The following is a 14,541-nucleotide window of genomic DNA, read 5'->3' as shown; positions in this document are numbered from 1 at the left end:
TAAAAAGTATAAATGCAAACTATATGCCAGGTACTTGCTGAGGTATTTTGAACACAAAATTTGGGAATGATTATCCATATTTTATAGATTAAAAAAATTCCAACCTGAGATAACTTGATTAGTTTATCAAATTGACCTATCAAATAGGCAACGGAACTCAGATGTAAACACAGGACTCTGACACCCAAACCTATCTTTCTTTCCATTATGGCATCATGCCTCTCAGTGAATGGAACAATCTTTTTTTTTTCTCACACTGATTTAAAATATGCAAGTAATTTTTGAGTCTTTCTGTTATTATCACATCCTATTATATCCATTGTGCCAGTGTTTGTGCAAGTATCTATCTCCTTCCTATGCTATAAGCTTCTAAAAGCAAGAGTCATGCAATATTCATAATTTTATTTCTTACTATAACAAAATTTATTGTAGTGGAAGGTAGTCAATAATCCTTGATTTAATAAGCGAAATAGTTAATGAACAATGATAATGTTGAATATTTTCATTGTATTTATGCTATCAAAGCGTTTCTCTATCATCTTTGTTGAGAGCTACCAATGATTTTTGTATATAGAAGATGAAATTTTACACCAAAGGAATATTCAGGTTTAATTTGCTACAATGAGGAGAAAAACTGGAATGCAGAATATGCTCATATTTTAGTGTAAATCATAAAGTTTATCAATGCCCTGTTGCTTTCACCCCAATGTTCTTTTACCCATTTCTAGCCAGATTATGGTTTACACTCCAGGGAATCTCAAATCGGTTTAGGGCAATATTCCGCCTTGCATTTCAGACAAATTCAGGGGACTCTTGGGAAGTTTTTACACCTTCAAAATTCTTAATTAGGGCCTGGGACTCAGTAATGTACCCAAATTTCTCTGATTTGCAAAAGCTGTCGACACTACTCTGTTGTCAGTGCAAGTTGGTGCTCTGCATAAATGCATGAGAGTAGATATGTCATTGGACCTTTCCTGAATCTGTAGTTTCTATTTTTTGCATCACCTCTGGCATTTCCTGCCCTCAGCAGCATGGAGGAGCTGCTTTTTGATTGAGTGTGCCTAAGGGCTTTTCTATACATAGCAATTCACAGTCCTGCAGCAAGATAGGCCATAGATACAGAGCTTTTCTACTCATGAAAGTAGGTGGGGCCATTTTGGCTGCTTCTGACTGTAAAAGTATTTGAATCTGTAGTGTAGTGGACAACCCAAAATAAAATTAGCCATTTATAATTCTTGAGACATCTGTTTTCTGCGATGCTTTATGCTATCTACTATGCCATCCCCTTTTTACAGAAATGTTTTAAGTTGCTGTTTATCATAAAATATCTCCAGATACATCATTTGTCAGACTCAATCACTAACGGACTTAGAACAGTCTTAGAAGCCTTTAGCTATAAACACCATTATTTTAAAAAATACGTGACCATTTGAACCAGTTGGTTGAGCATCAGGGACTTTTAAGTGAATGGAAAGTAGTATCCATGTCTCAGAGATTTTACAGACAGAATATACCCACTACAGAATAATCTATTTGTTTAGTGATTCTTTGCAACTGAGCAGTGACAAACAAGATTGAGTCTGACAAAAAGGTTCCATTATGTCTCAACTGATAGTCCACTGTTGAGAAACTAGTGGCAATTGTACTTTGAGAAGTTTGATTTCAATGTAAATCTTCAGAAATGTAGATGAGCAGATACCTCATTCACATTCTATCAGACATAGAAGATAAATTATTAATCTGGTTGGTGAGGGTAAAACTTACATACAAAAATCTGAGGTGATTTTTGTTGCTGCATCATATACCGACGTGGTATAACTTTCATAATTGTCTTTTATTCTCTACCTTGCAAAATTAAGCTTTGCCAAGAGAGATGAGGGAATGGGTTGTCATGGCTTCCCAGGAATGTCAATTTGGACAAATAACATCAAATTGTCCTTAGAGCCTTTTATGTGGGTTGAATCAAATACATAATGGAACTCCCTATTTAGGTCTTTAATTCTTTTAACTTTAATTTTTAAAATTAGACCGTATGAGGACATTGGAGGATGGTGAAAATTAGATGCCAAGGCTTTAGTTCATGTGATATCACTAAACTGTGATAGAGGTTCTACTTTAAAAGGATAGTTCTGCGTAATATTTAGCTCAGAGTCTGTGTTCCTATATTTTGAAAGTGATAGAATCACAACCAAATTAGTTCAGTGAACCCCCCAAAATAAGCAAATAACTAAGCTTATATTTCAAATATTCCAATTGTAAGCGTAGGGTTCATTTTGTTGTTTCCCTAGAGAAAATTCATTTTAAGCTGTTGTGTATGTGATGTGTGTGTGTGTGTATTTTACAATTTGTCTTATTTGGTCTGCCTTTGTCTCTATTCTCTCTCTAGCCTGGTTGCCTTGGTTACCATTACATACATGCTTGTATGTGAAGTTTCTCTTTGACGTACATTTATTTCTATGGAAACAATGACATCATTGGTATGGGTAGGTGCTTAGGAAGAGCAAAAAGAAGCAGCATTGAATATTGGTTTTTCTTTGGATTATAAAACATATCATGAAATAAATGTTTTAAATTAGAGAACTGTATTTTTGCTTTCATTGTGACTTGATCAAGAAGCTAGATTTTTGCTTGTTTATAGACTTGCTGGAGAAAAATGATTTAAAACGTTAAATATACTATTTCTCCCTTATATATTATTTGGTGTCATAAAACTCACCACAGATAGGTATAATAATAATAATTAACCTTAAAAGTCTCTCAAATATTAAAAAGGCTATCTCAATAACATTTGTTATCATCAAAAAATTGTGCAAGGAATTTTATATTCACATCAAGGCAACAGCAATGTATAGATGATGGATCAATGGAAAAAAGGCCCCACTTGTAGTTATTATTTTTAAAATCTCTAGTTTTAAAAATACAAGGATATAGCAGGAAGCTGATAGTTTGGCATTCTGTTTTCTTTTAAATCTTAAGAGGCTTTTTACATCTTTTTTTTTAAAACTATTTTCCTCTCCTTTCTACTTCCACACTACTCCGATCTATTTTTTTTTTTTTTCTTTATAGATGATGTGGAAGCCTGCCTATGATTTTCTGTATACCTGGAGTGCTCACTATGGAAATAACTACAGAGATGTGTTACAAGACCTTCAATCAGCTTTGGACAGAATGAAAAACCCTGTGACCAAACACTGGAGAGAATTAACTGGAGCTTTAGTACTAGTAAATTCTTTGGAGATTTTGAGAGTAACTGCATTCTCCACTTCTGAGGAAGTATAGAAATAAAGGGTGTGTTTTTGATGGGAGGGAAAATAGTAAGGGGAAAATGAGGTAATGGTGTGTGTGTGTGTGTGTGTGTGTGTGTGTGTGTGTAAGAAAGAAAGAATCTCAGAAAAGCATTATATTAATTTCCTTCATGTTCAAAACCAATTTTGTTTTCTGATGAAAGCACAGCCTAACTGATAGGCAAGATGGGTTTTATCCTCAAATATGTATTTTTGTGTATGTTTCGAACACAAGTATTAGGCTGTTTTGTTCTTAGAAAGGAAAGAAAAAAGAAAAGTGCCCTCTCTCTCTTTCAGTGTTATTTTAAATTTACTAAGTTAAAGCTGTTTGAATAATTACATCACACAGATATCTGGGTAAACTAGAGGCTATCAACATGAACAAAGCAGTGTTCCCAGGAGGCAGCTAGAAAGGGGGGAAGCAAGCACACACCCTGTGGCCAGTCACGGCTGACTGCTTTCCACACCTGACCTCTTCAGTTCATCAGTGGGGTTCGCCAGCATCACCCCCATTTTTCATGTGAAGAAACTAAGGAATGGAGAGAACGTCTGAGGCTACACAGCCAGTACAAAGTAGGTTTTCTGCTTGAAAACCTATTTCTATTTCTTTTTAAAAAATCATACTGCATAACAGAATGGTAAAAACCAAATGCATGTTAAGACTTACAGGGAAACAGACGCCATTTCATTTTAAGTGAGACTTGCTACTCTTTTTCATTATCTCTTGAAAGACTGCCAGAAGGAAAATACGACTTATCAGAAATCTGTTGTCTGCGTGCATGGACCTAGTATTTTCATCAGCTTCCTTCAGCATCTTGGGGCCTCTCTAAATCCTACCTAACTTGGGACTTTTTCTGCAGGATTATAATGTAAAATAGTTCTTTAGCTCTTGGGGATTTTTAATAATATGAGTTATTAAAAACAACCACCACCAGAAACTTGATTATACTGTTGAGTAGAGAGGTCTTAACCACCAAAAATACTGATATCTTTATGTTGGCATGCTCATGCAAACAAGTGTGTGTGTGTGTGTGTGTGTGTGTGTGTGTACCACAGTGTTTTATAAAGCACAGCCTAACTGATTATATAGGACAAAAATTATATAGGACCCTGGGTCAGTATAAATGCTAATGGCTGGCAAAGTTCACAAAGAGATGTTCTGTGCTTACTCATCTGTTCAATCTCTGGTTGCCTGCCAGTGTTTATGTGTGTATTTGGACAGTCATTCATTTATTGTCATTCAGTCAATAGGCAGAGTATATGTGTCTATTTTTTGGCAGGCATATAGATGCTTGAGGCTAATAATGGGGAAAAACCCAGCATGAACTCTGACTTTAGTAGTGCTAAGTGATAGATAATTTGGAAAAATGACACCGTTAAGTATAAAATGGCATGCGTAATAACAGTTGCAATGGGGAGAGGCTGTGATGCTATGACACATAAACATAGATATGCCATCATATGAAACTGGAAGTGGGGGTGGGTCAGGGAAGTTTCCTCTTGGAAAGGAATAATGAACCTGAAGGAAGAGTAGGCATTGTCCTGGTGTGGTGGGGTGTAAGCGGTGATCCCATAAAGCACTGAAGCTCTTAGATGGGTGGGAGCTGAATAGGTGCAGGAAGCAGGGGTGAAGAAGTGAAAGTATAAAAGATTCAAGGATGAGATGAGGATGGAGCAAGAAGAGGCCACATTAGGGCCATTAAAGCTGCTAGAATTTAGAAAGAAAACACACAGCCTCAAAGAAATGTGGGTAAGCCAAATAAGGATTTTGTTTTGGGAAACTGAATAAAAGCTGTCCATTTGACTAAAAAATAAAAACAGAATCTTTTTAGAGCTTTTAATATGCCCACCCTGGGATATTTGGTATGCTGGCAATGGTAATTCAAATTGGGATTTAAGAATAATCTTGGCCAGGCACAGTGGCTTACGCCTGTAATCCCAGCATTTTGGGAGGCTGAGGCAGGCAGATCATGAAGTTAGGAGATCGAGACCATCCTGGCTAACACGGTGAAACTCAGTCTCTACTAAAAACACATAAAAATTAGCCGGGCATGGTGGCAGGCGCCTGTAGTCCCAGCTACTCAGGAGGCTGAGGCAGGAGAATGGCATAAACCCGGGAGGTGGAGCTTGCAGTGAGCCTAGATCGCACCACTGCACTCCAGCCTGGGCGACAGAGTTAGACTACGTCTCAAAAAAAAAAAAAAAAAAAAAAACATAGAACAAAACAAAAAACAAACAAACAAAGGAATAATCTTTAGGGCTTTCAATATTTATATTTGATGATAAGGGAACACAGCCTGACCAAAGAATTATGTACACACATTCAAGGACAGAATTTATTTTAATTAAAAATAAATTATGAGAGAAGGAAAAAGAAAACACGATTTTTACTTTCAGAACACAATCATTTTTAGTGATGATTTTGCTTTATTTAGAACATTCTTGGAATCTTGTTAACACGTCAGCTAACCAGAGAATTTTGGGAAGGGATAGTGGGGATTAATAACTGGGTTTTTCCGGGCTCCAAGATCTGAGAAAACAGAGATCTTGTTAGCTGATTAGTGTTGTAAGATCAAATAAATAATTTCAGGTTTACCTTGCATCATGTATTATGATTGTGATTGAGAATAATAAGAGTTTAAAAAAATGAAAAACAAGATTTCTGTAATTTAAGGATGAAACAATGGTTTAAATATTAATACACACAAATATATTTCATAATCTTGTAACAAATCCTTCCAGGGGAAATTTTTTTTTTTTTTTTTTTGAGCCAGAGTCTGGCTCTGTTGCCCAGGCTGGAGTGCAGTGTTTCGATCTTGACTCACTGCAACCTCCACCTCCTGGGTTCAAGTAATCCTCCTGCCTCAGCCTCCCAAGTAGCTGGGATTACAGGCATGCACTGCCATGTCTGGGTAATTTTTGTATTTTTAGTGGAGACAGGGTTTCACCATTTTGGCCAACTGGTCTGGAACTCTTGACCTCAGGTCATCCACCAGCCTCGGCCTCCCAGAGTGCTAGGATTATAGGCATGAGCCACCGCTCCTAGCCTTCCAGAGGAATTTTAAGCCCGTGTCCAAATATTCTATTTGTATAAATATATACTAATTTTTAATAAATAGTTTATACTTTTCTGAACTTTATATTTTTTCTTGCTATAATGGATTTTCATAATCAGAAAAGATTAAATGAGTAATCATGAATTGCCTCTAATATTTGGCAGTAAGTCAATGAAATAATACAGCACTTATATCCAATCTTTGACATCATTAAAAGCATCAAATTCCATTAATCTAAAACTTCTTTAAGCATTTTGAAGGTAGAAAATGCTTACATGGTTCTTTCAGGTCCTCAGGCTTTTTGTCTAATGATGCATGACTTAGGATAAGATTTTAATTCAGTGCCCAGCTTGAAACATAATAATTTTTCTGTGTAAGCCACAGATCCTCTACTTCCTTTGTGTTAAAGCCTTTATATGAAACCATTAAGGAGGAGCATTCAATAGTGTATCATTAACTGTTCATACTTATAAATGGATACAGCACATTTTCATGGCCTGTAATGTAGAACATACTATATAAAGTTTTCAGTTTGGGGATGACTAGGTTTCTGGAAGGAATAGAATGCTAAATCAATGGATGGCATTGGGCTGAGAAACATTGCTGCTACTAATCAGCCTTGAATGTGTGACGTGAACATACAATAGAGAAAATACATACATTCAAATTTGTATAATGCTGTAACTGGAAGTTAGAGGACTTGAATTTTTATATTGTGCTACTGCAAATTACGTTTTCTGTAATTGTTTAGATCTAAGGAATATTTGAGGTAATATAAAAGAAAAAGAGAATAATGAACAACGATGTCACTGGAGGCTTTTTACATTAAAATAGATCATTCTTCTTCTTATACATAGGTAAATCCCTCCTCCTCCTTCTGTATGAACTTTTCTCCCACATGTTGCTGTATGGTTTAGTGAGAGTGAAGTTCTAAAGAACATCAATATGATTGGTGGGATAATCCAAAGACATTTTTTTTTTTTTTCAGAATAAAATGGCATGTCGAAGGTTCATTTCTTGCATATATATTTACTTGTCCACAACACAAAATAAAGTGACCGCATATACACAGGAAACTTGAATTTGTACACATGTAGCATCTGATACGTATCTGATGTTCAGCATCAAGATTTCACTGAATGTTGTAGAAATGTGTATCTTTTGCATGTATATTTTACATTGATTTTCTATTTATGTACATCTAGAAAGTTTTAAGCCCAATAAATAATTTTGTAATTTTGAGTAGTAGCATCAGTTTATGTGAGAGGAAGTAGAGATGGAGAGGTTGGCACTGGCTAATAATTAGTAAGGCCAAAGGAGAAAATTTCATAGTAAATATTATTGTTGTTATAGTGAGTACAGCATGAAAGGCTTCCTCTACAAGACACTAGTCCAGGAGTTGAGAGCTGTGGTTTCTAATCTTTGTCCATTATTCCCTATGAGACTGTGGACCTGTCACGTGGCCTCTCTGGTCTTCAGTTTTCTCACCAGTAAAACAAGGAGCTTGAACCAAATGATCTCTAGTGTTCCCCTTGGGTTTAAATGTCTATAAATGTTCAATGAGTAGAATGTATTGTGTTTTGCTTTGAGAAAAGAGAACATGAATTAAGAGTAATAATTTGAATACCAATTATCCACATTAAAATAATGTCCTCTATGTGTGAGGCATAGCACATTTAGCACACATACATAAGCACACTAAGCACTTGACAAATATCCTCATTTATTCTTTACATAATCTTTTTGAAATTGATTATGTAATATGCACTGTTTTTGAATAATAGGTGACTTCCAGCTATTTAAAACAAGCTAGAGTATGGTGCTTGAGTACTGAGTTATGAGGTCAGCATTAGTTTCACCAAGAGCTTCTCAAAGCACGCTGCCAAACATGCTCCAGTCTCATTTTCAAGGCCTTAGACAAGGCAATCATTATGGCAGTGGTTCTTCAACTGCAGCAGCAGCAAAATGATCTGGGGGAGCTTGGTGAAACAGACTGCTGGGCTCGACCACCAGAATTTCTCATTCAGAGGGTCTGGCCTGATCACTTGCATTTCTAATCAGTTCCCAGGTGATGCAGATGTTTCTGGTCCAGGCACCCCAGTTTGAGAACCACTGTATTAAAATTTCCTTCATCTCTATAGAAACGGAAAGATTTTTGATAAGTCCTCTAATTTGCTTTAAGATAAATGAGATTTCACCTAATTCTTTTTTTTTTTTTTTTTTTTTGGGGGGGGCAGAATGAGTTTATTTCTCCAGTTTAGCCTGTTTTAACTCCTACATACATGAGCAGCCAATACAATACAAATAAAGTAGAAACACAATATTTAGTATTCCTTATCATAGCCATTTGAAGCACCTTTCTGCCTAAAAGGCTCAAGACTGTCAGGAGAGGCCCTGAGACAAAGGCACTGCTATAAGATGCAGACTGTATCGTAGCACCGTGGCAAGGTCACCACGTGCAAAATCTGTGGCGTGCCTGCCTCTGTGCTTCAGATGGAGCAAATGCACGGGATGGATCTGGGATCTATACAACAGCTCCATGAGGCAGGACAATAATATGAGGTTTTATGCTGAATTACACCCATTTTCCCAATGAGTACACATAAAACCTTCCAAACATGTGAGAAGTTTCAGACCCAAATATAATAAAGATGTACAGGCATGTGACCTGTGAAGTGAATTTGTCAACCTTGTTTCATTTACGTGTGAAAAATGCTTTATAATTTTTATAATCTTATCTTCAGCAGCTTTGTAAGAAATAACTTGCCGGGCATGGTGGCACACGAGGTCAGGAGATCGAGATCATCCTGGCTAACATGGTGAAACCTCATCTCTACTAAAAATACAAAAAAATGAGCCGGGCATGGTGACAGGTGCCTGTAGTCCCAGCTACTTGGGAGGCTGAGGCAGGAGAATGGTGTGAACCTAGGAGGCGGAGCTGGCAGTGAGCCGAGATTGTGCCACTGCACTCTAGCCTGGGTGACAGAGCGAGACTCCATCTCAAAAAAAAAAAAAAAGAAAAAAAAGAAAAGAAAAAAGAAATAACTTGTTCCATTAAGGCCATTTCAGTTTCCTCATTCATAAAGTGAAAATACAAACTAAGGCTCACAGGTTTTCTGATCCTGCCACTTAGAGAAAAAAAGCAGGACTAGGACACTGGTCTCCTGGGAGTCCAAGGGACAGTGATTTGCCCAACTTGTGCTCAGAGAGGGAATGGCAGTGGGGTGGCTTGGGCAGTTCTGTGTCCCCCTGCTGCACTGAATTTCTCTTGCCAGGTGGTCAGAGAGTGAGGGTCACATAAAGGTTGCTTAGTTGTAGCAAACCTCATGGGAAGCATCCTCTGACTGGCCTCAGCACAACAACCAGCTCTGGGTATGGGCAGCATTTTTTTGGCCTATTGGGAAAGCCTATCTAATGGTGTCTGAAGATTGTGTCTACTTCATCATCCTCACTGACTTAACTTTGACACCGGACAGGAATCAGCAAAGAGGGGGGTTGGCTACTCCATGCGCCGGAAAGTCCTGATGCTTACCCCAACAAGTCACCTTAGAACTGCTCTGATCCTCACCACTAGCCCTGTCACGCTTCCCTCATGGGGGTGCAGTGCTCATTTGACTGGGCCTCTGCTTTTTAAAATGAGTGGTTTCATGACAGACATAGCCGTAACAATGACCAAAGGATCAGACAGAGGAATCCTTGGATTCTGATTTCAGGTCAGTTTCAGGGGATAACTGTCAGTGGCTGGGTCCTCCAAGCCCCATGGGGGCCAGGCCCAATTCCATCCTCTCTGGTTAGGATGGTAGCTCTCTTAGTCCTCCCCATCCAGGGAGCAGATGGCCAGAGGAGCAGTGTTGTTGGGTCCAATGCTGTAGCAAGGACTAAAATAGGGCAGGAGGCTCCCAGGGAAGGGATAGCGGGGGAAAGTGAAGATGTGGGAGCCATAGTCAGTCACATTGTAGAAGGAAATGTCATGGGCCTCATAATCCACGAAAATTCCCACCCGGCGAGGAGGGACTGGCAAAGACAGGAGGGGGTACTCATTGGTGCCTGCTCGGTACTCATTTCGCTTCCTCAGCCTTATCACCCAGAATCCATAGTGGGGGCATAAGTAGACCACCTCCTTCCAGTCTACATTTTGCTTACATACTCCCAGGCCCCACTCAGACCTGTCTCCCACCTCCACCTCCCAGTAGTGTCGGCCTGAGGAGGTGCACTGGCTTCCCAGGACAATATTACAGCGGTAAAATCTCTCAGGATTGTCTGGATGTTTCTCTTTGGTTCTCCATGGTGCACACGTTTTCTGTCCTCAGACACAATGAGACGGGAGTAAGCAGTATCTGGATCCAGGCGCACGTCAACAGCATAGGTCTTCAGGATCTCTCTTAGCCCCAGCACATGGCAATCTGTCTTCAACTCCAGGGAGATTGGTTCTGGCCGCTGCAAGCTCCAAGATTTGCTCCTGTTTAGCACTTCCTGAATATCCTGCAACATCCAGCGGACAGGTCTCTGCGACCGCTCTTTCAACTCTGCAATCATCCTCCCCAGGACCCGGCTCTGCTGGATGAGCTCACTATGGTTCAACTCCAGTTTCTGCATGGTCTCCGCCACCTCCCGTTGTAGGCTTGGCCAGAGCTGCTGCTACCTCTGCCTCCAGCTGCGGATGTGGTGGCTGCTTTTTCTCTAGCAATCGCTGGTATTTCTCAAACTCCCATACAATACTCTGTTATCGGGTTTCCACCTGTATCTTCCAGGTAGCAGTTCGTTTCCTTTCACCAACTTCCAGCTTCCAGGCCTCTTCTCGCTCTTTCTTCAGATGTTCGAGGGCCTCATGAAGTTCCCACTTGTACTCCCAGGCAACATCCTCCATTGGCAAAACACTGTGGCCCTCATGCTATGGGGACCGGCTGCAGGCTTCACACATTATCAGGAAATCCTCTTTGCAGAACATCTTCAGTTTTTCCCCATGGCGCTCACACAGATCACCCTTCGGCCCCATTCCTGGATGTAGCCTTAGCAGATGGACTTTTTCTACAACATTAGCCAGCTGCCAATTAGGCCGTAGGTTCCTTGGCTGGACAGGAGCTCGACAGAGGGGACAGGTATAACCCCAGTTCTGGGATTCTCCTGGGATCTCCCAGAGTCCGGAGAGACAGCTGTGGCAGAAGCTGTGGCCACAGTCAATGCTCATGGGCTCCCTCAGGAAGGTCATACAGATGGGACAGGCCACTTCTTCCACAATGGCTTCCACCAGCGCTGTGGGATCCATGGCTCCTTCTCACACCCTCCTCAGAACATGAATGAAACCAGGGAGAAGTAGTAAAAGCTCCCTCCTGGGCCCGGACTGGCCCTTGGCGGTGGAAACTCAAAGTGAAGAAGCCGGGTTCCGCAGCCTCCAGTGGCCCAGGCGGCCGCTCCGGCAGTTCAGCACTTTGGGCCAGAGAGCGCTGGAGGCCCAGAGCCCAAAGCCCAGCAGTGCAGGGCCCATATCCCTCCAATTTCACCTAATTCTATTGGAGAAATCGTTTTAAAAATTGTACAAAAGAACCAAAACTCACTTTATATTAAGGCTCCATTTATAGCAAGTGAATTTTTCATGAGTTAATAAAGGCCTACAAAAATAATTTTGATTGTAAAAGTAATTAAAATCTCTGTGTTTCATTTAAAGAGTAAACATATTTGAATAAAAATAAGTTAACAATAATTTGGGACATTTATTCAGCATAATTTTAAGATAATTTTACAAACTATACGTAAGATTACATTTGTTTCTGTAAAATATCTTTGGAAAAAGCCTTGTTTTCCCTAGTGTGTCATTTGTTGAATTTCTTGTTAAATGTATTTTTTTCCCTTTGAAAAAAATGTTTTTGATCAATGTGTTCAATATAGCTATCTATATGCCCTGCCTTCATTGTAGAATTAGAAAGTGTTAATAAGGTGGTCAGATGTTCTTTCCAAGGATCATATTCCACATTTAAAGAGATGGCAACTGAGAAGAGGTGGCAAGCTGAACCACCTCACTTTGAGATTAATGTAGCGCATTTTATCCTCTGCCATCATTTCCTTGTTAATTGTTTTTCTTTAGGTGATTGGAAGAATCTATGGCTTCCTTTTTTCTGTTCTCAAAGATATCAAGACTCTGCCCTTTTGTGACTGGAAGTAGATTTTAAATGTTCCTAATATTTACATGCTCACTTAAACTCAATACATGGAATTTACTGGGGCATTTAACTTGTTCATGAAAATATAGTGAGTCGTTGAAGAATCAAAGCTTTAGTTAGGATTGAGTTATTGGTTTTACTTAAACTGGTTCTACCAAACTCAGTCTTTTAAGCAGAATCTGGAATTGGCAAGTCCGATGTAATGTTTACCTTACACATATTAGGTTAAATGACTTAATAGAACCAGCTATTGCACCCCTTCTTAGCAGAGCAGAAAAACCCATTCTATGGGTTTACTCGCAGGAAATATATACTCAATGCTCACTCAGACGTTTTACATCATGATGAAAAATCAAGAAAGGGGTGAAGGGGAGATAGGGAAGAGTTCGATTATGGTCTAATGAAAGAAGTCTGCCTATTCATGACAATGGAAACTCTGTCTTCTCTTTGTGTTGGCTTTTTTTTTTTTTTTTTTTTTGCAAGATCTCCTTGTCTTACCCAGGCTGGAATGCAGTGATGCAATGATCACCTGGCCTACATCCACCTTCCAAGAGTAACAATGCTCCTGCTCCATAGTGACCTTCCAAATCTTACTTAGATTTCTCTGCGGTCAACTCTAATGAGCAACACTCAGAGATACTCAGTGAAGGAAGCCCTGGGAAGCATTGTTTAGTTTAGCCAAGGGGAAGTTACAAGGCCATGACACCCTGAAACTGGAACACGAGGAGATATGAGGCTAGAGCTTCTGCAGCCATTTTGTTCCTAAGAAGGGAAAGCCCAGAGCTGCGGGGCAGCTTTGTGGAGCCCAGTGATGAAACTAATACAATCAAATGCAGATAGTAGAACTAACAAAACAAGAACAAAACACAAGTTTGATCACACGCTTCAAGCCTTGGATACCGGAATGCCTGAAATTGCCTCCTGGAGTTTTTAGTTGTGAGAGACAAATTCATTGTGCCTAATCCAGTTTAAAATAGGTTTTCTGACAGCAGCTCTCGAAAGACTGATAAATGACAATTTTGATGTAGGGCTGCTGCGTTTGCTCTAGCTGAAGTTTCTTAAGTGTTTTACAAAACAATCTTAGATAGCATTAAATCCATCCAGGAGAAAAACAAAAAACAGTTAATTGGTATCTTTTTATTAATCAGGTAAAGAGAAAGAAGGAAGGATACTGTATTTTCCATTTGTAAAAAGACCAGGCCAAACACTGTGGCTCATGCCTGTATTCCTAGCACTTGGGAGACCAAGGTAGGAGGATCACTTGAGGCCAGAAGTTTGGGACCAGCCTGGGCAACAGCAAAACCTCATCTCTACAAAAAATACAATTTTAAAAAATAGCTGAGCATGGTGGTGCACATCTGTGGCCCTAGCTATTGGGGAAGCTGAGATGAGAGGATCTCTCAGTCTCAGCACTATTTGCTGCATCAGGAAATCTTTCTCCCTCAAGTGCAATTCAATAAGCTAGTTTTCTGAGTCCTTAGCATGAGACTGGCAATGGGCCTGCTTTTCTATACACTTCTGCAATAAACCAAATGATAAGTAAATGGAACTTCACAGGCAATATCTGCTCTCTGCATACCACTTTACGAATTGCTGATGACATGACGAAACCACCTACAACCCTGTTAAGGCCACACGGGCACCTGGCCTAAGAGGACCAGAGGCAGATTTCCTATGACTTCAATCACTCTCAAGCAGAACCTATAACGTAGTAGATGCACTTCACCTACTGCCAGAAAGAAGCTGAGGGGAAGAGACAGACAGAGGAGGAGTTCCCAGAATGCTTGATTGTGAACATTGTAAGGTTAGAATCGAGTGTCATGACCTGCTAGTGAAAAACAACCACGGCAAATTACTTCAAACATTTCCCAAATGAAACCAGGAAAGCAGGTCCAACTCAGTGGTATTTTCACCTTTCTCAGCCATGTGACTTTTCACTGGAGATCTTTATCTCTTCTTTGGACTGAGTAATAACCCCAAAATGTTGCCCAAGGGGAAAGTAGAACAGCAATAGCAATCAAAGTGAATTACATGATTCTAAGA

General features: G+C 39.6%; 1 protein-coding gene and 1 pseudogene across 1 annotated transcript in view; one reads left to right on the top strand and one right to left on the bottom strand.

Annotated features, from left to right (window-relative positions):
* MACC1 (MET transcriptional regulator MACC1) overlaps positions 1–4,207 on the top strand; it is a 78,961-nt gene extending 74,754 nt beyond the window's left edge. The window contains exon 5 of the mRNA XM_010358708.2: positions 3,067–4,207. Coding sequence (XP_010357010.1) covers positions 3,067–3,279 — 213 coding nt within the window. The 3' untranslated portion in view covers positions 3,280–4,207. The remainder of the gene's footprint in view (positions 1–3,066) is intronic.
* Positions 4,208–10,148: 5,941 nt separating this feature from the next.
* On the bottom strand, positions 10,149–11,606 carry LOC104658639 (annotated as a pseudogene).
* Positions 11,607–14,541: the final 2,935 nt, after the last annotated feature.

Source organism: Rhinopithecus roxellana, chromosome 6, assembly GCF_007565055.1.
Source record: "Rhinopithecus roxellana isolate Shanxi Qingling chromosome 6, ASM756505v1, whole genome shotgun sequence".
NCBI lineage: Eukaryota > Metazoa > Chordata > Mammalia > Primates > Cercopithecidae > Rhinopithecus > Rhinopithecus roxellana.
This window is presented reverse-complemented; position numbering and strand designations above follow the sequence as displayed.